The following is a 22,891-nucleotide window of genomic DNA, read 5'->3' as shown; positions in this document are numbered from 1 at the left end:
GAACTTTTTCCACGCTTGGTGGCTCTGCCCAGAAATTAAGAAATATTGGAACAAGATAAAAACATGGATAGTAGAAATAACAGATTATGAAATTGAATTAGAACCCGAATTTTTTTTATTAGGCATGATTAAAAAGAACATTAGAATTGATATAAAATATTTAATACGTCACATAATTACAGCGGCTAGATTAGCGGTAGCACAACTTTGGAAAATAGATCGATTGCCAACTGACCAGGAGCTAATACAAAAGATATACACATGTGCAGAAATGGACAAATTAACTTTAGAATTACAGGACAAGGAGGACTCAAAATATTTTACAATATGGAATAGATGGTACCAGTGGATAAATCAGAGGAGGGGAAATGGGTAGAGATGAAATTTAGAAGAAATTAATATAATTAAAAACTGCACTGTCAGATGGATAGAAAATGAAATATGTCACTGTATGTTTGTATATATGTATATATAATAATAGAAATTAGTTAGTAGGTGAAGTTGTGTACTGTATATGTAAATTTGTTTCTTGACTAAGAGAAACTTGTATGTTTTAAATGTTTTTAAGAATGAATAAAGTTTTGTTTTAAAAAATAAAATAAACTAAAATAAAATAAAATTATTAAATAGTTTTGGATGCCAGGTAAGTGCAGCACCCATGCTGGAGTCTCTGGGAGGGCGAAAAATGTGCCTCCCGGAAGTTCCAGATGTCTGGAAACGGGCCCATTTCCTGCCTCTGGAGCCCAGGCGAGGCTGTTTTTGCCCTCCCGGAGGCTCGAAGAATGCTTCCAGAGCTTGGGGAGGGCAAAAATACCCCCCCCAGCCATGGTGCAGGAGGCTGAGTAAGCCACGCCCACCCAGGAACCCGGTAGAAAACGGGTTGCTAAAATGTTTGAATCCCACCCCTTCCCCTAATCATCCTTGTTGCTCTCCTCTGCAACTCTTTCCAGACTCTCAACATCTTTTTTATATCATGGCAACCAAAACTGTCTGGAATATTCCAAGTGTGGTCTTAACAAGGCATCATAAAGTAGTATTAACACTTCACATGATCTTGATTCTCTCCTTCTGTTAATGCAGCCTGGGATCATATTGGCTTTTTTGGCAGCTGCCGCACACTGCTGGCTCCTATTGAAGTCATTGCCTACTAACCAGTGTACCACTCTGTTAACAATTTCTAATTGTTGATTTTACTTACTTCATGCGTCCTGTCGGTAAAAGGCAGCATCGTTTACAAATATTTCAAGAATTGTTAATGATGACTTTAAAAAGAACAATGGGATAAATGTTTTTTCTTACTCAATTTCCTTTCTGTGTTGTTTCTAGTTAGCAATGCGGAAGTTCTTATGTCTGGAAATGTGCGGTGTTACAATATCATAGTGGAGGTTATGAAAGCGTTCCCCGCATGTGAGCCAATTCAGGAAGTCAGCTGCTGCCTCCTGCACAAACTTACTCTGGGTGAGTCCGAAACGAAATTATCCTGCCTTTGGTTTGATAGGAACATGAATAATGCAATAGGGGAACTCCGTACATTTAATAAAACTTCTTTTTGAACCATTATGTATCTATCTGTATCTATCTCTATCTATCTATCTATCTATCTATCTATCTATCTATCTATCTATCATCTATCTATCTATCTATCTATCTATCTATCTATCAATCATCTATCTATTCATCCATCCATCTATCTATCTACTATCCAACTTACCTACCTATCTACCTACCTCTCTCTCTCATCTCTCTCTCTCTCTCTCATCTATCTATCCAACTAACCTACCTACCTATCTACCTCTCTCTCGCTCTCTCTCATCTCTCATCTATCTATCTATCTATCTATCTATCTATCTATCTATCTATCTATCTATCTATCATCTATCATCTATCTATCCAACCTACCTACCTTACCTTCCCACCCATCCACCTATTGGTCCGTCCTTCCATCCATCCATCCATCCATCCATCCATCCATCCATCCATCCATATCTTATTATCCACCTACCTACCTACCTATCATCTCTCTCTCTCTATCATCTATCTATCTATTTATCTATCTATCTATCTATCTATCTATCTATCTATCTATCTATCTATCATCTATCTATCCAACTAACCTACCTACCTACCTCTCTCTCTCTATCATCTATCTATCTATCTATCTATCTATCTATCTATCTATCTATCTATCATCTATCTATCCAACTAACCTACCTACCTACCTCTCTCTCTCTATCATCTATTTATCTATTTATCTATCTAATAATAATAATAATAATAATAATAATAATTTTATTTCTATACCGCCCTTCTCCCGAAGGACTCAGGGCGGTGTACAGCCGATTTAAAAACACAAGACACAACAATGATTAAAAATTAAAATAATTAAATAGAGTTGGCCGATTTAAAACCCCAAAAATTTAAAATACCCCAATTTAAAATTATTATATTGATAGCCCGGCCTGGTGGAACAACAGGGTCTTCTATCTATCTATCTATCTATCTATCTATCTATCTATCTATCTATCTATCTATCTATCTATCCAACTAACCTACCTACCTACTTACCTCTCTCTCTCTATCATTTATCATCTATCTATCCAACCTACCTACCTTATCTTCCCACCCATCCACCTATCCGTCCGTCCATCCATCCATCCTTCCTTCCATCCATCCATATCTATCATCCATCTACCTACCTACCTACCTACCTACCTGTCATCTATCTATCTATCTATCTAACCTTTGACAGCTTCCTGGCATTCTAGTATTTCTTCAGATAGATTATCCATAACAGAAAGCACGATAAATGCGATGAAAGCATTTCCCCCCCCCAGGATTCCAGATTTGATATGTTTTAAAGCTGCCAATCTGTATATGCCATTCATGGAGAAAGTATACAGTCTTTGACTCCAATGTCCTTATTTCTATGAAAAAAAAACACGGAGGGGAATGGGGCATGAAATTTTATCTACTGCAAAACTCTTTTTTTTTTTAAAAAAAACCCCTCCTTGTGTTTGCAAAAATCGTGCTAGGTTTTAGCGTGCGGCAAACGATCTCTGTCCATAGTCAGTCATCCAGCACCTCAGGATTAGCATCTAGACCAGGGGGTGTCACTCGATTTCATTGAGGGCTGCATCAGGGTTGTGTTTGACCTCGGGGGAGCTGGGGGGGCATGGCCAGCCGCGATGGTCTTGTGCAGCCCTCTGCCAGCGAAAACGGAGGTCGGGTCGGCGCGCAGTTTCGCTGGCAGAGGGCTGCAGGAGGCCGTCACTGCCAAAAACGGCCTTGGGGGATCTCCATTTTCACTGGCAGAGGGCTGCAGGAGGCCGTCACTGCCGAAAACGGCCCTGGGGGATCTCCATTTTCACTGGCAGAGGGCTGCAGGAGGCCGTCACTGCCGAAAACGGCCCTGGGGAATCTCCATTTTCACTGGCAGAGGGCTGCAGGAGGCCGTCACTGCCGAAAACGGCCCCGGGGAATCTCCATTTTCACTGGCAGAGGGCTGCAGGAGGCCGTCATGGCTGAAAATGGGGCCCGGGAGGGCTGTGTGCGGCCCTCCCGAGCTCCATTTTCGCTGGCAGAGGCGCCGCTGGCTGGTCCTTTGCTGTTTCCAGGGCCGCCCCATGGGCCAGATTTAAGCATCCCACGGGCCATGAGTTTGGCATTCCTGATCTAGGCTGCGCTACAGAATTCCTAAAAACAAATTTTGAGGGTTTTAAAGAGATCCGATTCAAGTTGGTTTGGATTTGTAAAAAATGGACTACTTCCTGTAAGGACTGAACATGACTAAAAAAGTACCACACGACGGGAAGTCCTCTTGCTTGGTGCTTTCTCCGAGTTTCTTTCTTTTTCCCTTCCCCTTGGGTGCCATCCTTAATTATTGCAAATCATGCCAACTCCTTCCTCACCCAAACACGATTTGAGAATAGTTTTCAGCTGGTGGGGAAAAGAAAAAAATCTTCGTCATGAGTCTTTGCCAACTGTCAGATAACTTTCTGGTTTACACGTAGGCTCCAGTTTAATTTGTTTCTTAATCTCCCACAGAAAACTTCTTCAATATCCTCGTGTTGAATTCTGTACACGAAGTGATCGTGAAGGCGGTAGAAACGTACCCTGAAAATGAGAAACTACAAGCAGCAGGCCTTAGCTGCTTGGCTCTCCTCAGTAAGTAACGAAATGAAAGAAAATTAAATTTCCCAGATGAATTTGACCCCTCAAGCCTTTATATATATTTGCGGGTTCATATATATATATATATGAACGCCCAAATAAATCTAGACACCTTCTGCTAAAAGGGAAACATTTAAACTTCCTCTTTCTACAACCCACCAAATATTGACTCGTAACTTTTTCAGTTCCCATTAAGCAAGGAAATCTTAAAATTGCATTTCCAACACGTCCAGTTGACTTATGAAATAGAAATAGAATAACAGAGTTGGAAGGGATCTTGGAGGTCTTCTAGTCCAACCCCCTGCTTAGGCAGGAAACCCTACATCACTTTAGACAAATGGTTATCCAGTATCTTCTTTAAAACTTCCAGTGTTGGAGCATTTACAACTTCTGGAGGCAGGTTGTTCCACTGGTTAATTGTTCTCACTGTCTGGAAATTTCTCCTTAGTTCTAAGTTGTTTCTCTCCTTGATTAGTTTCCACCCGTTGCTTCTTTTCCTGCCTTCAGGGGCTTTGGAGAATAGCTTGACTCCCTCTTCTTTGTGGCAGCCCCTGAGATATTGGAACAATGCTATCGTGTCTCCCCTAGTCCTTCTTTTCATTAAACTAGACATACCCAGTTCCTGCAACCGTTCTTCATATGTTTTATCCTCCAGTCCCCTAATGCTCTTTGTTGCTCTTCTCTGCACTCTTTCTAGAGTCTCCACATCTTTTTTACACCGTGGCAACCAAAACTGGATGCATTACTCCAAGTGTGGTTTTACCAAGGCCTTATAAAGTGGTATTAACACTTCACCCGATCTTGATTCTATCCCTCTGTTTATGCAGCCTAGAACTGTGTTGGCTTTTTTGGCAGCTGCTGCACACGGCTGGCTCATACTCCAAGGTCCCTCTCACAGTTACTACTATTGAGAGTTGAGAGTTTATATTGCCACTCATTAAAAAAAAAAAAAATCACTATTACGTACAGGTAGTCCTCGACCTACGACCACAATTGAGCCCAACATTTCTGTGGTTGAGGGAGATCTTTTGTTAAGTGAGTTTTGCCCCATTGTAAGACCTTCCTTGCCACCGTTGTTAAGTGCATCCCTGCAGCTGATAAGTTAGGAGCACAGTCGTTAAGCGAATCGAGCTTCCCCGTTGATTTTGCTTGTCAGAAGGTCGAGAAAGGGGTGTGTGTCATGTGACACCCCTCCAGGACACTGCGACCGTCATAAATGTGAGACGGTTGCCAAGCCTCTGAAATTTTGACGGAGATGCTGCAACGGTCTCAAGTGTGAAAAATCACTTTTTTTCAATGCCGTTGTACGTCAAATGAACCGTTGTAAGTTGAGGACTACCTGTATTTGTTTAAGGTCGTCAAAAATGATCCTCATATTGAAGTGGAACCTCTCTTAGTAGGTAGCCTGGATGGTTCTGAGTTTGTTTTTCATTCTGATTGAACGTAAAACAAAATTGACGTCTGGAATGCCAGAGCTTAAATTAATAGCATGGTAACCAAGGCATCCAACAGTAATTTAGTGCTGCAGTTTAATTATGCAACGTCCTATTACCCTGAGGGAATTTCTACTTTCAGAAAAATTAATTTAGAATTTTAAGAGTAACCAGTCAAACTGTTAAAATGCTTTTTTGGGGGTCTTTTTGTGTGTTTATGTTGTTTTTTTTTGCTGGCGACGAGTATTTTGGTTTGAAAACAAATTGAGTCGTTTGTGAGGGAAGTTGGTTGCGTGTTTACTTTGCTCGTCTCGTCGTGCTGCGAAAATAAACGAGATGATTGTGTTTTCGAAGTTCAATAAACGATTGTTTTTCTCCCAAGCGGAAACCATCTTTTTAAACAGAGATTTGGAAGAAAAAAAGGAAGAAGAAGAGGAGGAGGAGGAGGAAGAAGAAAATAAATTATATTGGCTGGAGGCCTGCTATAAAGCGTTAAAATATCACAGAAGAAATAGTGATGTGCAGGTACAAATGCTAAAAACATGGGACTTAAATATGACTTAAATTCTGTCTAGGGGAAGAAGCTGTCCATGCTAATTTTATTTTATGTCATTCTTAAAATACAAACTTCCTCCAAAATACCCATTTTAACTAGAAATAGACATCAGTTATTTCTGTGCAGGAATAGCTTGGATTCTTGTTGCAGCAAAAAATTTAAAATTAAAGTCCTTGATTTATGACCGCAGTTGAGCTCAAAGCGTCGATTGCTTAGCGAGACTTTCGTGCAGTGACTTTTGCCTCATTTTATGACCTTTCTTGTCACCGTTGTTAAGTGAATCACTGCAGTGGTTAAGTTAGTCACATGATCGTTAAATGAATCTAGTTTCCCCATCGACTTTGCTTGCCAGAAGGTCACAAAATGGGACCACATGACCTTGGGATACAGCAACGGTCATAAGTGTGAACCAGTTGCCAAGCCTTCTGAATTTCGATCACATGATCATGGGGATGTTCGCTCCTAGGTAGAGGCAGATATTTCTCTCCCTCTGGGCACAATGAGAATATATCTGCTGAACAAAACTCTGCAATGGCGACAGGAAAGGCATCCGGCCAGTAAACACTCAGCTCCATTTAGTTGTCCAGACTCCACCCGGAAGGGATTACGCGGTCATTAAAAAAGATGATGATGATAGTTGTTAAGTGAATCTGACTTCCCCATTGGCTTTGCTTGTCAGAAGGGGATCATGTGACCCCGGGATGCTGCAGCTGACATAAATATGAGTCGGTTGCCAGGCAATTTTGATCACGTGTCGGTGGGGTTGCTGCAACGGCCATAAGTGTGAAAAAACGGTCGTAAGTCATTTATTTCAGTGCCGTTGTAACTTTGAGCGGTCACTAAATGAACTGTTGGAAGTCGAGGACTACCTGTATTTCTGAGAGCCCATCATTTTTTCTTTTCTGCGCACGATTAACATTAAAATGGTATTATTGGTTTTATTTTTTTTTATTTTTAAAAATAAAACTTTGTATGGGTTTTGAAGCTTTTTGATTTCGCACGAGGCACGCTGGTGTTTGTGATTAGTGTGCTCTGAAATTAGAAGTGCTGGCCAAATAATTACTTTTTAATTCTCTTTATTCAGGAAGCTGCTTGCTGGGCTTTGAACAATCTGCTTATGTATCAACCTACCCTTAATGAGAAGATTGGGGATGAAGAAAAAAAGTTAGTGGTTTGAGTGCAAACTTTTGCAATATCAAAATCTTTTGTCAGCTGTAAATACTTGTTGTTTTAAGTTTCTTTTTCGCATGTAGAAGTGGAGAGTTTCACATTTCCCGCCTGGACTACTGTAATGCTCTCTACATGGGGCTCCCCTTGAAGAGCACCCAGAGGCTCCAACTAGTCCAGAATGCGGCCGCGCGGGTGATTATGGGAGCGTCATGGCGCTCCCATGTAACACCTCTCCTGCGCGAGCTGCACTGGCTCCCGGTGGTCTTCCGGGTGCACTTCAAGGTATTGGTTCTCATCTTTAAAGCACTCCATGGATTAGAGCCCGGGTATTTACGAGACCAGCTTCTGCCACCGAGAGCCTCCCACCAGCCAGTACGCTCCCACAGAGAGGGGCTCCTCAGGGTGCCGTCAGTCAAACAATGTCGACTGGCGGCCCCCAGGGGGAGAGCTTTCTCTGTGGGGGCACCTGCCCTCTGGAACGAGCTCCCCCCGGAGATACGGACAATTCTGGATTTATGTACCCTCCGCCGGGCCCTCAAGACTTTTTTATTTCAACAAGCTGGGCTGGCCTAACTTCTCCAATTGTTTAATTTTAATTTTAATTTTAAATGGGGTATTTTAATTGTTGGGCCAAATTGTTTAATATATTTTAAACTGCTTTTAAATTTCTGTATTCTATGTTTTTTACCTTTGGCTGTTCGCCGCCCTGAGTCCTTCGGGAGAAGGGCGGTATATAAATTTAAATATATATATAAATAAATTTCTAGCTTCTATAAAACTCAAAATTTAAAATGGAACACCCAGCATCAAAAACGTCAGCAAAAAAACACAACAAAGAAAGCAATATTTGAGGGGCTGTCACAAAGAAGAGAGGGTCAATTAATTAATTAATTAATTAATTAATTGTTTCATTCATTCATTCATTCAATTTATATGCCGCCCCTCTCCGAAGACCCAGGGCGGACCCAGACCTTTTTCCAAAGCACCTGAAGGCAGGACAAGAAGCAACAGAAGGAGAAAAGCAATCTGAAATTAAGGAGAAATTTCCTGATAATCAGTGGAACAATTTGCCTCCAGAAGTTGTAAAGGCTCCATCACTGGAAGTTTTTAAGACGTGATCGGACAACTATTTGTCTGAAATGGTATAGGACAGTGATGGCGAACCTCTTTGGCGCTGAGTGCCCATGCCTGGTTTTTTTTGGGCCGTTTTCAGGCTGTCTTTCAGGCCTTTTTCAGGATAGTTTTTCAGCCTTTTCAGGCCATTTTTTGGGGCCGTTTTTAGTGTGAAAATGCCTCCAAAACAGCCCGAAAATGGCCTGGAAATGGCCTGGAAATGGCCTGGAAAAAGGCCCCAAAACAGCCTGTTTTGGGGCTGTTTTGGGCCATTTTCAGGCTGTTCTTCACGCCATATTCAGGCTGGGTTTTTTTGGCTCCTTTTTGGCCCGAAATCAACTGAAAAGCGGCCTGAAAATACCCCCCAAAATGGCTTGGAAAATGCTCTGTTTTTTGCCCATTTTTCAGGCGGTTTTTTGGGCTGTTTTCAGGCTAAAAATTGCCCCAAAAACTGGCCTGAAAATGGCAAAAAAATGGCCCAAAAAACCTGAAAATGGCCCAAAAACCAGCCCGAAAAATGGCCTGAAAACAACCCAAAAAACAGTGTGAAAACGGCTTGAAAAAGGCCCCCAAAAGGCCCGTTTTTGGATGTTTTTTAGGCCATTTCCAAGCCGTTTTCCAGCGCTCCAGTGCCCACAAAGACCAACTGGCCTGTTTTTAGCCTGTTTTGGGGGGGCATTTTTGGCCTGAAAATGGCCCCAAAACAGCCCAAAATAACAGCCTGAAAAAACGGCCTGAAAACAGCCTGAAAAATGGCCAAAAAACAGGCCAATTTCCGGCCCGTGAATCTGATTTTCCTCTATTGGCTTTGCTGGTCAGTAGGTTGCAAGAGATGATCACATGACCTTGGGAAACAGTGACGGTCATAAGTATGAACCAGTGGCCAAGCATCTGAATTTTTATCATCTGATCATGCGGATGCTGCAAAAGGTCATAACTGTAAAACACGGTCCTAAGTCCCACTTTTCAGTGCCATTGTAATTTTTAATGGTCACTGAGCAGGCTGTTGTAAGTTGAGACTACCTGTAGTAACCTAGCTCTTAAAGTTATTTTTATATTTGGTTTCATTCCTCCTCAAATAACAGAATCGTAGGGAGTTTCCAGGGAAATAACTCGATTGTTCTCTTCGTCTTAGGTACCCAGCGCACAGAGAGATGATGCTAGCCATGTTGATGTATTATTCCTCTTCCAAAGAAGTGTTCCAGGCTGCGGCCAATGCCTTAGCTACTCTCGTGAAGCAAAATGGTAAATATAAATTGAATAATGCCTCAGTGGGGAAGAATCAGACATGAGTTTCAGCAGGTTCTGACCAGTTCTGAAGAACCGGTAGTGGAAATTTGGAGTAGTTTGGAGAACCGGTAGTAAAAATTCTGACTGTCCCCGCCCCCATCCATTCTCTGCCTCCCAAGGCCCAGCTGATCGGGAGGAAATGAGGATTTTGCAGTATCCTTCTCCTGGAGTGGGGTGGGAATGGAGATTTTATAGTATCCTTCCCCTGCCATTCTCACCAAGCCACACCCACAGAACCGGTAGTAAAAAAATTTGAAACCCACCACTGGGAAGGATGGCATTGCAAAACCAATCCTTAATACGTTGAGGCCACTTGGAGGTTTGCCTGTGTCCTCAGGGTCGCCTCAACAACTCTCTAAAAGGATGCAAATGACCAGCCGTCTGCAAGAAATATAAATCCTTCCATTCCCCACCATCCAGTCCGAGCTGAAGAAGCTTCTTGGATGAGAAGCAAAACGTCTTCAAAAGAAAAAACAAGAAAGTCCAGTTGCCTCCAGCCTTTGGGACAACCGTGTCCTGGATGACTGAGAATCTCTGTTCTGACCTAGGCTCCCTTAAAAACTAGGAAGCAGAGTTTTGGTCCCGACAAAACCTCTTATTTACACGACTGTGAATTCCTTTCATTCACAGTCAGCAAGGCTTGTCCAAACAGTCTGTCAGCGTTTCAACGCTGGCATGGAGAGCAGAGGAAAGCGAGAGATAAACTCTGGAACTTTTGCCTGCTAAATCCCTTTGAAGCCGGGTTGTCGTGGAAATGAGGGGAGGGGGCACATTCCTGGGGAATGAAGTCTGAAGAATGACTTGGAAGATAGCCAATGAGAAGCAGAGATTTGGGGATCGGAAAGGGAGGGATTGGGGGGCAAAAGGTCAGTCTTGTCCGCGCGGAGTCATGATCCAGTGGCTGTGCTCAATTAAAGAAAGATTTCCTTAAAGATTGGCAGTTTGGAAATTCATTTAATTTTGAGATAGCATCGTAGTCTGACACAGTCTTTCAGAGGAATATTTATCAACACAAACCTTATCTTACTTGGCAAGCTGCCATGTAACTTGTTTCCAAATGCAGAGTAAGGCAAAACTTGGCACAAAGTCTCTTAGAGTCACGAACAGAACTGTCCACTCTTGAAACGACCGAATGAACAAATTGTTTCCTGCAAAAGCCCCCTCCCTGTTCCCTCCTCTTTTGTTTCCTATGGGAGGGGCCAATCACCTCCAAGGTGTGGTTTTACTCCCGAGTCAACCCTGCTTTCTGAGTTGTTCTTGTCTTCTGGCAGCTCTGCGCATGCGCACCCTGGGAACAGGCTCCAGCTGTTCCTCTGCCTCACTGCTGTCTAGCTCCCTCTCTGCCACCGACACAGAGCCTTCGTCCGAGCTTTCCCCAGCCCTCAGGACTGGCCCACGTTCCTCCCCAACCTCCTCACTGTCTGACTCTGGTGCTAGCTCTGCTGGCCGCCAGTGGGCCACAATAATCTCTACAAACTTTTAGCTATTCAATTTGGGATGAACACTTTTCGAATGGTGTGGGAGTAGGAATGGATTTCCAGAAAAAAAAATTGCAGACTACGGGAACCAGGAGCACTAACTCAGGTGACCCTGAGAACACAGATAAACCTCCAAGTGACCTCAACAATCCTCTGAAAGGATGCAAATGACCAGCTGTCTGCAAGGAGTAGAAATCCTTCCATTCCCCACCATCCAGTCCGAGCGGAAGAAGCTTCTGGGATGAGAAGCGAGACGTCTTCAGAGAAAAATGAGAAAGTCCAGTTGCCTCTTGAAAAAAAGCACCTTTGGGACTTTCTAAAAGTTAGCTGCCTGCATTTAGCCTATATAATTTCTTTATTTTTTATTTTTTTTTGTTACTATAGCAAATGCCAGACAAATTCTCTTGGCCAAAGGCATACATATGAACGTGCTGGAGATCATGCGGAAACGGTCAGATTCTCCCGAAATTGCAGAAAGCGCTTGCCGATTGCTGAACCATGCTTTCGAAGGAAGGTAACGAAACTCTAAACTCTGAATAACTCAATCCCAAATCAACAATCTCCTGGGTTGATTCTTCCCCGGCTTTGTGTTTCTTCAGGGATTGTCTGTGTGCCTTGAGTTTGGCACCCTTGTTCTAGATGCTGAGGTCCCAGAAAGTTGTGCAGAGAAGCACAACAAAGACGCTAAGAGGGATGGAGGCTAAATCGTAGGACGAACGGTTGAGGGAGCTAGGTATGTCTAGTCCAGTGATGGTTAACCTTTTTGCCATCGCGTGCCAGGAGAGGGGGGCGGGGGAGGGTCGCGTGCGCACGTGCCCACGTGCATGTGTGCGCAACCCCCTCCCCCTCCCCCCCACTCCTGGCACATGATGGCCTAGTAGGCCCGTTTTTCTTTCTTACCTGGTTCCAGATCCTCTCTGTGTATCTGGGAACGGCGAAAACAGCCTTTCCCACTCGCTTGGAGGCCCTACGGAGGCTGAAAAAGCCCATTTCCCAACTCCCGGTGGGACAGGAAGTGACATTTTTTGCTGTCCCCAGCCTCCAGAACCTCTCTAGGAGTCTCTAGGAGCCTCTCTAGGAGTCTCTAGGAGCCTCTCTAGGAGTCTAGGGGCAGGAAACAGCCTGTTTCCCTACTTCTGGTGGGCCCAGAAGGCCCGAAAATCATCTGGCCGGCGTGCGCATGCGCCCCAGAGCTGAGCTGGCGTGCCCACTAATATGGCTCCGCGTGCCACCTGTGGCACGCGTGCCATAGGTTCGCCATCACGGGTCTAGTCTAACAAAGAGGAGAATTTGGAGTGATACGATAACTGTCTTCCAATATCTAAAGAGCTGTCACAGAGAAGAGAGGGACAAGAAGTAACGAATGGAAGCTTGTCAAAGAGAGATCCAGCCTAAGAAATAAGGGGAAATTTTCTGACAGTCAGAACAATTAATCAACACCGGGGCCCAATCAATCAGTGTGCCTCCAGATGCTATGGGTACTCCATCGCTAGAGGTTTTCAAAAACAGAGTGGACAACCGTTTGACCAGGTTGGAATAAGGTCTCCTACCCTGAAAAGTGGGGGTTAGAGTAGAAGATCTCTGTTAGGAAATGGTTTTACCTAATGTTGGGTTGGCAATATATAAACCATCAATACAGCTTTAAGACTGCTGTATTGCATCAAACTGTGTCCTGATTGGTTAGCTCTGTAGCCAATGTCCTGAAAAGGGAGCTAGAAACACGGTTTGTTTATCTTTGATGCTCTTTGCTGTGTTTGCTACTGTTGGCAACTGTTTATCGTGTATGACTACAACGACTGGTAAGAAGACTTTGTTATTGGATTATCCCTGGACTATTGTTTGATATCTACTGCTTTATATGTGAATGACCTGGACTGTTTATTGGACTGTGCCTTATTACTATTTCTTGAAAGTAAACACAACTCAGTGTATCTGTGTGTTGGCTGTGTTATTTCCTAAATATTCTCAATTGCTTTTCATGTGCATACCGTTACTACTCAAGGGTTGCTCTGCAAATTTCTCAACAAGGTCTCTTCCGGCCTATGATTCTACTGGGTTTCCCCAAAAGTAAAACCGGGTCTTATATTAATTTTTGCTCCAAAAGAAGCATTAGGGCTTATTTTCTGGTTAGGTCTTATATTTGGGGGAAAATACGGTACTAAATGCATCCATCTGGCTGACAATCTTAACTGGGGTTTATTTTGGAGATAGGGCTTATATTACGAGCATCCTGAAAAACCATGCTAGGACTTATTTTCCGGTTGGGTCTTATTTTCGGGAAAAGAGGGTTATAAACAAATAGGTTACCAAGTAGTTGATATTTTAGCCTTTCCATCGTTTATTTTCCAGGTTCTTACAGTTGGATATCATGATTGCTGCTGCATCTGGATGTATAAAGACTATGAGGAAGCACAAAAGTTTGCCGTCGGTGCAGTTAGAAGCACTTAAAGTCATTTTACGTTGCCTGGTTCCAGGTAAGACGCCTTACAGAACATACCTGTAGTAGCGTAAACTAATCCAAACTAGGTACCACGAATAAAGAGCCTTGTTTATGTAGCATCTTAAAATAAATGTATTTATTCCTTCTTTCTGTTTTAGTCCGTACTTTTACCCTAATTCTTCTGCTTCCTGAATCACTGGATAGTTTTCTTTTAAAACTTTACGATTGAAATGTAGTGCTTCAATTTTGTTTTGTGTGGTTTTTTTTTCTATACTTATTTCATAAAACTATTTATAAGCACAAAATCCTTTGAGATGCCTCCAACACAAAACCTTGGTTAGAAATCTGTTTTAAGAGCATTAAATAATTAAGAATTCGCTCCAAAGAGTTCATTGTGTTCATATTCAGTGGTGGGTTTTAAATAATTTCACCACCGGTTCGTCAACAATGTGAGTGTGTGCGACTTCCGGGCATGTGTGCGTGCACGGCTTCTGCACATGCGTGTGTGCACGGCTTCCACGCATGCACGTGTGCACGCTTCTGCCATGCAGCGAGGCTCAACTGAGCAGCCTTTTGGGGCCTGCTCCCCTCCATCTCTGCTGTCCGGGGCAGGGGCTGCTTCTCTCCGCACTGCTGGGAGAGCGTCTTGTGCAATTTAGCAGCTGTGAGCCGCCGCTTTCCTCTAAGTCCCATCCGGACAGCGTTGTGGCACAGAGAAGCAGCGGCTATGTTGAAAGAACCTTCTGGTCCATTCCCAAACCGCTTCGGCCCTCCTGCACCCATGCTGCCACCCCCCACGGCCCTTCGGCCCAGTGGTGTCGTAGTTTGAGGCCAGAGGGGGATGGCGGCATGTAGGCGGAGGCCTGGGGCAAGGCTGGAGCAGGGGAATGGCACGTCCCCGGGCCCTTACCTTTGGTGAGCAGAGCGGGTGAGACGCTGAGGCAAGACACAGAGATTAGCTGGGCCATGTGGGAAAGACAAGATATATAGGGCGGGGTGGGGCCAGGTGGGTGGAGCCAGCCAGTGGTGCGATTTGAGGGTTCTCAGAACTGCACAGAATCATTACTACCGGTTCGGTAGAATCGGTCCGAACCGGCTGCATACCACCTCTGTTCATATTGCATAAGATTTTGAACTATGAAACGCGGAGTCTTTTTCTTTGTGTGTGAGTGTGGGTATGCGCGTATCTTTTATGCATTTCAATTACAATAAACCGCTTTTACCAATTGTTTCCCTGTGTTGCAGGAGTGCTACAAAATCAGCACCACGATAGTTCAGAAGACACTAACCAGGAAGCCATGTTAACGCTTATGAAAAGTCAGTTTTTGTTAGAAGGAGGTCATTCACTTGTCATTGGTGCTCTGAACACGGTACAGTTAATTTTTGTTACTGTTGAATATGCAAGTAGGAGTGAGTCTTACATCAGCCTTTGCTCGTTGGATCATTTTCCCGCCAGCGGGAAAATGAACAAGCATCAGTGGCTGACAGGACAGCTCCCCGTAAAAGGAGCTGCAGCATCGGGCAGTTCTCAGTTCGTAGTTAGTTTGTTGTTGTTCCCTGTTGCCTGCAATAAACGGTTGTTTTACTTCACTACGATCGCCCTGCCTCTCTTTTCATATCCGGACCTAACAGTTAAGTCTGCCTTATCGTAATCACCATGTATTTAATAGGTAACTTTTTTCAATACTACAAGCTGGTTATAACAGCTAAATAAGATCTGAGTTGCATTGTCTTCATTGAAGTAATCAGTCTATGAAATCATCTCCTTTTTAGGTGGAAAGCTGGCAGCCCAGGTTCGAGACCCGAGCTCTGTGCGGGGTCTCGAACCTCCTGTTCCTTGGCTCAGCTCCTGCCCACCTAACAAGTTTGAAAGGATGCAAATTTATCTTCTTTTAACGACCCCATAATCCCCTTGCGGATCTGGGCAACTGAATGGAGCTGAGTGTTTACTGGCCGGATGCCTTTCCTGTTGCCAGTACAGAGTTTTGTTCACTTATAAGTGTGGAAAAACAGTCACGGGTTACTTTTTTCAGTGCCGTTGCAACTTTGAACGGTCACTAAATGAATTGTCGTAAGTCAAGGATTGCCTGCATTTGCATCAAGGCTCGATAAATTGGAAGATTTATGTAAATAAATATAACCATCTGATTTTTGGGGTTTTTTTTTTTTTTGCTTCTAGTTTATTGGAAATCCAGGCATTCAGAGGTGTGGACTTCAAATACTTTCCACTATAAAAGAACGTCCAACTTTATTACAAATGTTATCCAATCTCGGAATGGCAGATACTCTGCTCCACACACTACAGATGTATCCAGATGATCAAGGCAAGCAGTGTAAACCATTTATTTTGAATCTGAGAATGTCCGGTCATCAAATCAAAAGGTTTTGTCAACCTGGAGAAATGTGCAGATGTATGAGCCAATTCCCAACATTTTCTGTCATTGCTTTGAGACGCCTAGGATGGGTAGCTGTATTTTAGAAGGTTGATCTAGAAAGTTTGCATGCAATGTTTAGTCACCTGTATTTTCAGATTTGTATGCATGACCCGTTGTTCGTTACTCCCAGCCAAATTAGAACATAGAATAATAGGGTTAAATCAATGATTCCTTTATTAGGAGCGCCAGCAGCCCCGGCAAAAGGTTTCTCTCTCAACGCAGGCTAACAAGTCTTTTCCGGCACGGAGACGAATAGTTGTCCGCCACATCTATTTGTTGTGGTCCGCCAGCAGCCTGTGGAGCTGGCAGCGGAGTCGGACAGTGAGGAGGCTGAGGAAGAACATGGGCCAGTCCTGGAGGCTGGGGAAGGCCCAGATGAGGGCTCTGCGCCGGAGGCAGAGATGGGGCCAGGGCCATCGGGGAGTGATGTGTGGACTTCGGAGCCTCCAGAAGCTGACAGTAGAGAGGCAGAGGAACAGGAGGAGCCTGTTCCTAGTGCACGTATGAGAAGAGCTGCCAGAAGGCAGGAGCAGATAAAGCAGAGAGGACGACTCGGGAGTAAGGCCAAGAGATGATTGGCCCCTCCCATAAGGCTTAAAAGAGGCTCTTGGCCTCTTTGCCGGAAAACAACCGTTGAGAGAATTGCTTCTTGTTTGGCTCTAGTTATTTCTTCTGTTCCTGAACTGTTGCCAAGAAAAGCCTTTGGCAGTTTGCCTAATTATCCCAAGGTCAGAGATAAACTAAAGACTGGTGTTTTGAGGACTTTGCTTTCATTTAATTTAGAATATGCTGAGAATGAGTTAATTCTCAGCTGCTTTAATAAAATCTATTTTTTTTTTTGGAACTGTTTTGCATTTAATATCAACTACGTGGGCCTGGATCACAACACTATTCATCTCCGCTCCCTGCCCTTTATCCCCAGAGTAGGATGGGGCTTCGCTAGCAGTGGTGACTTTTCTGTCCCAAGGACCGGCCCATAGATTTCCACTGCTCTCCTCTCCTCTGCCTTCTGCGCATCCACAGGCACTGGACCCAGCTGTTCCTCCTCTTCCTCATCAGCCACCTCCAGACCTGGGGGCTGTTGACTCTCCGTCTGAGGGCTGATGGATGGCTCAGGCTCCGCCTCTGTTTCTCTCTCTGCCAACTGCATTCCCTCTTCCCCCTCGGAGCTCTCAAATTGCATTGCTATTGTTCCTGACTCCCATGCCTCCTCCTCCTCTGATTCGGCTGCTGGGGGGGCCGGCGGCCGATAGGCTACAACAAAGTAGTTCTTGAATTTGTAACCCAGTTGTTAAGTGAATCTGGCTGGGGGCAATAGGCTGACTCTGTAAACGGCTTAGAGAGAGGCTGTAACGCACTGTGAAGCGGTATATAACCCTTAAGTGCTATTGCTACAGGTCGTCCTCGACTTACAACAGTTCATTTAGTGACTGTTCAAAGTGACTTATGACCATTTTTCACACTTGCGACCTTTGTTGCAGCCCCATGACCACGTGAGCAAAATTGAGATGCTTGGCAAGCAGTTCGTACTTACGACCGTCGTTATGTCCCCAAGGTCACGGGACATCCCGTTTTGTGACCTTCTGATAAGCCAAGTCAATGGGCTAGCCGGATTCACTTAAGAACCGGGTTGCTAACTTATCAACTGCAGGGATTCACTTAACAATTATGGCCACCGAGGTCGTAAAATGGGGCAAAACTCACTTAACAAATGCCTCGCTTAACAACAGAAATTTTGGGCTCTATTGTGGTCGTAAGTCGAGGACTACCTGTACCGCTGTTGCAATTGTGTGCTTGATAAATATTTCCATTGTAATATTCCCAACTTTCTTTTCTTTCTAGAAATACAACGCTTAGGTTTAAACTTTCTGGGATCCTTGATATCAGAAAAGATCTTATGTACAGCCACTTTCTATGCCTTGGTATCCCCTTTGGTTTCGACGTTACGACGCTTTAAGGATGTTGTCGAAATTCAGGCTCAGGTATACACAAATGCAACACTTACTTGGGCAGGAGGATTCTTGGGGGAAACTTAAATTCAGTTATTTGATATACATTTTTCTCCTTTGTGTTGTACCAAAAGCAACAAAGAGGATTAGGGGACTGGAGGCTAAAACATATGAAGAACAGTTGCAGGAACTGGGTATGTCTAGTCTGATGAAAAGAAGGATCGGGGGAGACATGATAGCAGTCAGGGGCTGCCATAAAGAAGAGGGAGTCAAGCTCTTCTCCAAAGCACCTGAGGGCAGGACAAGAAGCAATGGGTGGAAACTCATCAAGGAGAGAAGCAACTTAGAACTAAGGAGGAATGTCCTGACAGTCAGAACAATTAATCAGTGGAACAACTTGTCTCCAGAAGTTGTGAATGCTCCAACACTGAATTTCCTTTCAACTGTTCTGTTCTGTTCTGTTCTGTTCTGTTCTGTCTTGTCCTGTCCTATCCTATCCTATCCTATCCTATCCTATCCTATCCTATCCTATCCTATCCCATTCCACTCCACTCCATTTTTTCTATTCTATTCTATTCTATTCTATTCTATTCTATTCTATTCTATTCTATTCTATTCTATTCTATTCTATTCTATTCTATTCTATTCTATTCTATTCCATTCCATTCCATTCCATTCCATTCCATATTTTCTATTCTATTCTATTCTATTCTATTCTATTCTATTCTATTCTATTCTATTCTATTCTATTCTATTCTATTCCATTCCATATTTTCTATTCTATTCTATTCTATTCTATTCTATTCTATTCTATTCTACTCTACTCTACTCTACTCTACTCTACTCTACTCTACTCTACTCTACTCTACTCTACTCTATTCCATTCCATTCCACTCCACTCCACTCCATTTTTTCTATTCTGTTCTGTTCCTGTTCCTGTTTCTACTGTTTCCCCTAAAATAAGACCTCCCCTGATAATAAGCCCAATTAGGCTTTTGAGTGCATGCGCTAAAATAAGCCCCTCCCTGAAAATAAGCTCTCCCCAAAAATATTTAACCGTATGCACAGCCAGTCCCCGCCATTTCCTCTGGTTAGGGTTAGGGAGACAGAGCTGGAAATCAGGTAAGACGGCAAGAGGATCCCCGTCTTGCTCCACGCACCCCAAAATAATAAGACCTCCCCAAAAATAAGGCCAAGCACTTATTTCGGGGTTCAGAAAAATATAAGACAGGGTCTTATTTTTGGGAAAACGCAGGTATTTCCATTTCTATTATTTCTATTCTAATAAACGCACAGGTAATCCTCAATTTAAGTCCCTGATAGAATGTGCCCATATTGAAACCAGCTAAGGAAATGTTTAAATCTCCAACTCTCCATTCTGGACGTATTTGAGCCGATGATACATTTTCATTCATTCTATAATTTCATTATAGGGATTTCAAATGATTACAACCATACTCGACTCATCCCCTTGGTTTGCAAAGCTGCTCATACAGGAATCGTTCGAGACCTGCCTCTTCTACCAGCTCTCCGTGTGTTTTAATGAACAAAGAGATCAGCAGGTAATTCATTATTTTGCCGTATTCATGTTACGATGGTTCATTTAGTGACCGTGACTGAAAAAAAGCGACTTCTGAATATTTTCCCACCCTGATTTTTTTTTTTTAATTTGATTTATATGCTGCCCTTCTCTGGAGACTCAGGGCGGCTTACAATGTGTTAAGCAATAGCCTTCATTCTTTTGTATATTTTTACAAAGTCAGCTTATTGCCCCCACAAATTGGGTCCTCAATTTACCCACCTTAGAAAGGATGGAAGGCTGAGTCAACCTTGAGCCTGGTGAGATTCGAACTTACTAATTGCAGACAGCTGGAGTTAAATTACAATGCATTAGTCTGCTGAGCTATCCAGACTCCTGATGACCATTGCAGCATTTTCCCTCATGGTCATGTGATCAGAATTTAGGTGCTTGGCTACCGATTCATATTTATGACGGCTGCAGTGTCCTGCGGCCACACGATCCGCTTTTGCGACCTTCTGACGAGCACCGTCAATGGGGAAGCCAGATTCACTTAACAGCCACGTTACTAATTTAACAACTGGGGTGATTCACTTAACAACCGTGGCAAGGAAGGTCGTAAAATGGGACAAAATTCACACAACAACCGTCTCGCTCAGCTGCAGAAATATTGGGCTCAATTTTGGTCGTAAGTCGAGGCCTCCCCGGATCCTCCTTTACTCCTTTTAAATGGGTCTCAGCCCTTCAACTCATTTCTTTTAACACTTCTGGGAAGAAAAATCTTTAATTTATGAAATACGTTAACATAAGTTAAACCTCAACAGGCACCCAAGTTTCTTTTATTTTTTAATGTTAACATTTTTATTGAGTTATACAGTAATACAAAATACAAAGTAAATAGGAAAGCAGTGGGGAAGGAAAGGGGAAGGAGAAGTGAGGAAAGATAAGGAAAAAAAAAAAAGAGAAAGAAACATTGACTTCCGATCTCTCTGTTACAATAAAATAAGGCATTAACCTCCAATCACAACTTTTTGCTTTTTCCTGACAATATAAACAAGCCATTTCTATAACGATCTATCAATCATCATCATCATCGTTTAACAACCCCATAATCCCTTGAGGGATGAAGTCTGGGCAAATGCATGGAGCTGAGTGTTTTAATGGCCGGATACCCTTCCTGTTGCCAATGCGGAGTTATATTCAGCAGATATATTCTCATGGTGCCCAGAGAGAGAGAGAGAAATATCTGCCTCTACCTAGGATCGAACTCACAGACTCCTGATTGTGAGGCGAGAGCTCCACCTCTAGGCCACCGCACCCCTCCGTATAAAGATCTGTCGATCCAATTGGTAAATCCCAAAGTCAACGTTTCGTTCTTCTCCGCATCAAGCACGAAGTTCAGAAGCCGTGTTCTGACCTAGGCGTTCCCAAACCACGAAGCAGGCTCCTTCTCCCGACAAAAATCCCTTTTTATTAAGTTACTGTGAATTCCTCTCATTCACACTCAGCAAAGTCTTTCAAGGGAGAATTTACAGACACAGACCTTCTCTGGCTTGGAGACCTGCCAGGCCGATACCTTCAAAATTTGGCAAGGGGTCTTGGAGAGTCACAAACCAATTAAGTGAACTAATTGTCTCCTGCAAACTCCACTCCCCTTTCGCTCCTCTTTTATTCCCTCTGGGAGGGGCCCTACATCGTCCACCTGTGGCCTTACTCCCAAGTCGACCCTTGTTCTTTAGCTGTTCCCTTCGTTTGGCAATTCTGTGCATGCGCATACTGGGAACAGGCTCCAGCTGTTTGTCTGCCTCACTGATGTCCGACTCTGAAGGCAGCTGACAACTGTCAGACGGTCCTGGCCCCCTCTCTGCCTCCGACACAGAGCCCTCATCAGTGTTCTGTCCCCGTCCCACACGCACACACACCAACAGATGTCCAAGAGTTAAAAACCAAACCAGCCGACAAAATCCTTTTCCTTATGATAACGGAACTTGGCAGCAACCTAGTGGCTGCCTGCCAAGAGTTTTATTACTCACGAAGAGATAACTTCTCTCCGCTTCTGGTACATCAAAGTAAAATGTTCAATAATTACAGAGTAACTTAAGTCCAAATATAATCCAGCAAAGTCTATAGCAAAAATCCGGCAATGCAGAATGGCGTGGAAGCTTTCAGCTTTGTTCGTCACAAGGCTTGACTGGCCACCACGCTCCCTTTTATACCCTGTGGGGTGTGGTCCAGTGACTCAGCCTAATCTCTGGCACGCCTTTTCTTCTGTTGCGCGCGCTTATCTCTGCGACGCTGTCGAGGATCCAGCCAAGACTCATTACCCTCATCACTGTCCACCTGTGGCTGCGTGGACGTGCTTGGCCCCGGGCCTATCTCTTGCCCTTCAGCAGACACCGAAGGCATTGCCAGAGAGGAGGGTCCTGGAGAGGGAGGCCTTGCCAACTCCCCTCCTTCACTCTCGGAGTCCTCTCCTGCCGATGACACAGGCTCAGGTAACGGAGCCACAACAATCAGAGGCTTCCCCAGACTCCAGACCTGGCCCATGTTCCTCCCCAACCTCCTTACTGTCCGAATCTGCTGCCAGCTCCACTGGCTGCTGGCGGGCCACAATAAGCGGTCTCCGTGTGGAAACAAAAGTACTTACGTTCTTTTCTTTAATCAAAGTGGCCCACCTGCACCCAAATTTCAATCCTCTTTCGGTCTCCTTTCTAGTTTCAAAGCCTTTGCTGTAAATGCTTTGCGAAAATAACTGAACACGACGATTTGAAAAACCTGATGCTGGAGAAGGCCTGTGAGGAATGCAACAGCGTTATGGCCGAGTGTTTGCTGCTCCTGGGCGCCGACGTAAATAGAAGCTCGAAGGAAAAGCCCTTAATTTACGAAGTACGTAAGTTAAAAACTGCGGGCAGACAGGCTCAAGTCTAAAATTGCCTGGTTTTTTAACGCCTCGGTTCGAAACGCCTTTGTTCCTCTCCTCAAAATGGCAAGAACGACTTTAATCCAATGTATTTGGCAAGGTGGCATGGCAACTGGTTTTTTTCTGGTTTTGCTTTGAAGACGTTTCGCTTCTCATCCAAGAAGCTTCTTCGGCTCTGACCGGATGGTGGGGAACGGGAGGATTTATATTCCTTGCAGACAGCTGGTCATTTACATCCTTTTTAAAGAGTCGTTGAGGCCACTTGGAGGTTTTATCTGTTTCGTCACAGACTTAAAAAAGCACCTTTGGGACAACTGTGGCCTCGATGACTGAGCATCTCCATAGAGTTTTAGCTATGCACCCTTCGAATGGTGTGGGAGTAGGAATGGATCTCCAAGTGGCCTCAGCGACTCTCTAA

General features: G+C 43.9%; 1 protein-coding gene across 1 annotated transcript in view; it reads left to right on the top strand.

Annotated features, from left to right (window-relative positions):
• Positions 1-22,891, top strand: part of LRRK2 (leucine rich repeat kinase 2) — a 102,270-nt gene that overhangs the window by 22,496 nt on the left and 56,883 nt on the right. Inside the window, exons 7-18 of the mRNA XM_087873378.1 lie at positions 1,327-1,458; positions 4,045-4,164; positions 5,986-6,128; positions 7,244-7,323; positions 9,578-9,687; positions 11,595-11,724; positions 13,560-13,684; positions 14,896-15,020; positions 15,830-15,974; positions 17,928-18,067; positions 19,468-19,596; positions 22,269-22,439. Of these exons, the coding sequence (XP_087729504.1) occupies positions 1,327-1,458; positions 4,045-4,164; positions 5,986-6,128; positions 7,244-7,323; positions 9,578-9,687; positions 11,595-11,724; positions 13,560-13,684; positions 14,896-15,020; positions 15,830-15,974; positions 17,928-18,067; positions 19,468-19,596; positions 22,269-22,439 (1,550 nt within the window). The remainder of the gene's footprint in view (positions 1-1,326; positions 1,459-4,044; positions 4,165-5,985; positions 6,129-7,243; positions 7,324-9,577; positions 9,688-11,594; positions 11,725-13,559; positions 13,685-14,895; positions 15,021-15,829; positions 15,975-17,927; positions 18,068-19,467; positions 19,597-22,268; positions 22,440-22,891) is intronic.

This window comes from Pantherophis guttatus, chromosome 7, assembly GCF_059756535.1.
Source record: "Pantherophis guttatus breed Tessera chromosome 7, ASM5975653v1, whole genome shotgun sequence".
NCBI lineage: Eukaryota > Metazoa > Chordata > Lepidosauria > Squamata > Colubridae > Pantherophis > Pantherophis guttatus.
Note: the sequence above shows the minus strand (reverse complement) of the source record. Positions and strands in the feature narration are given on the sequence as shown.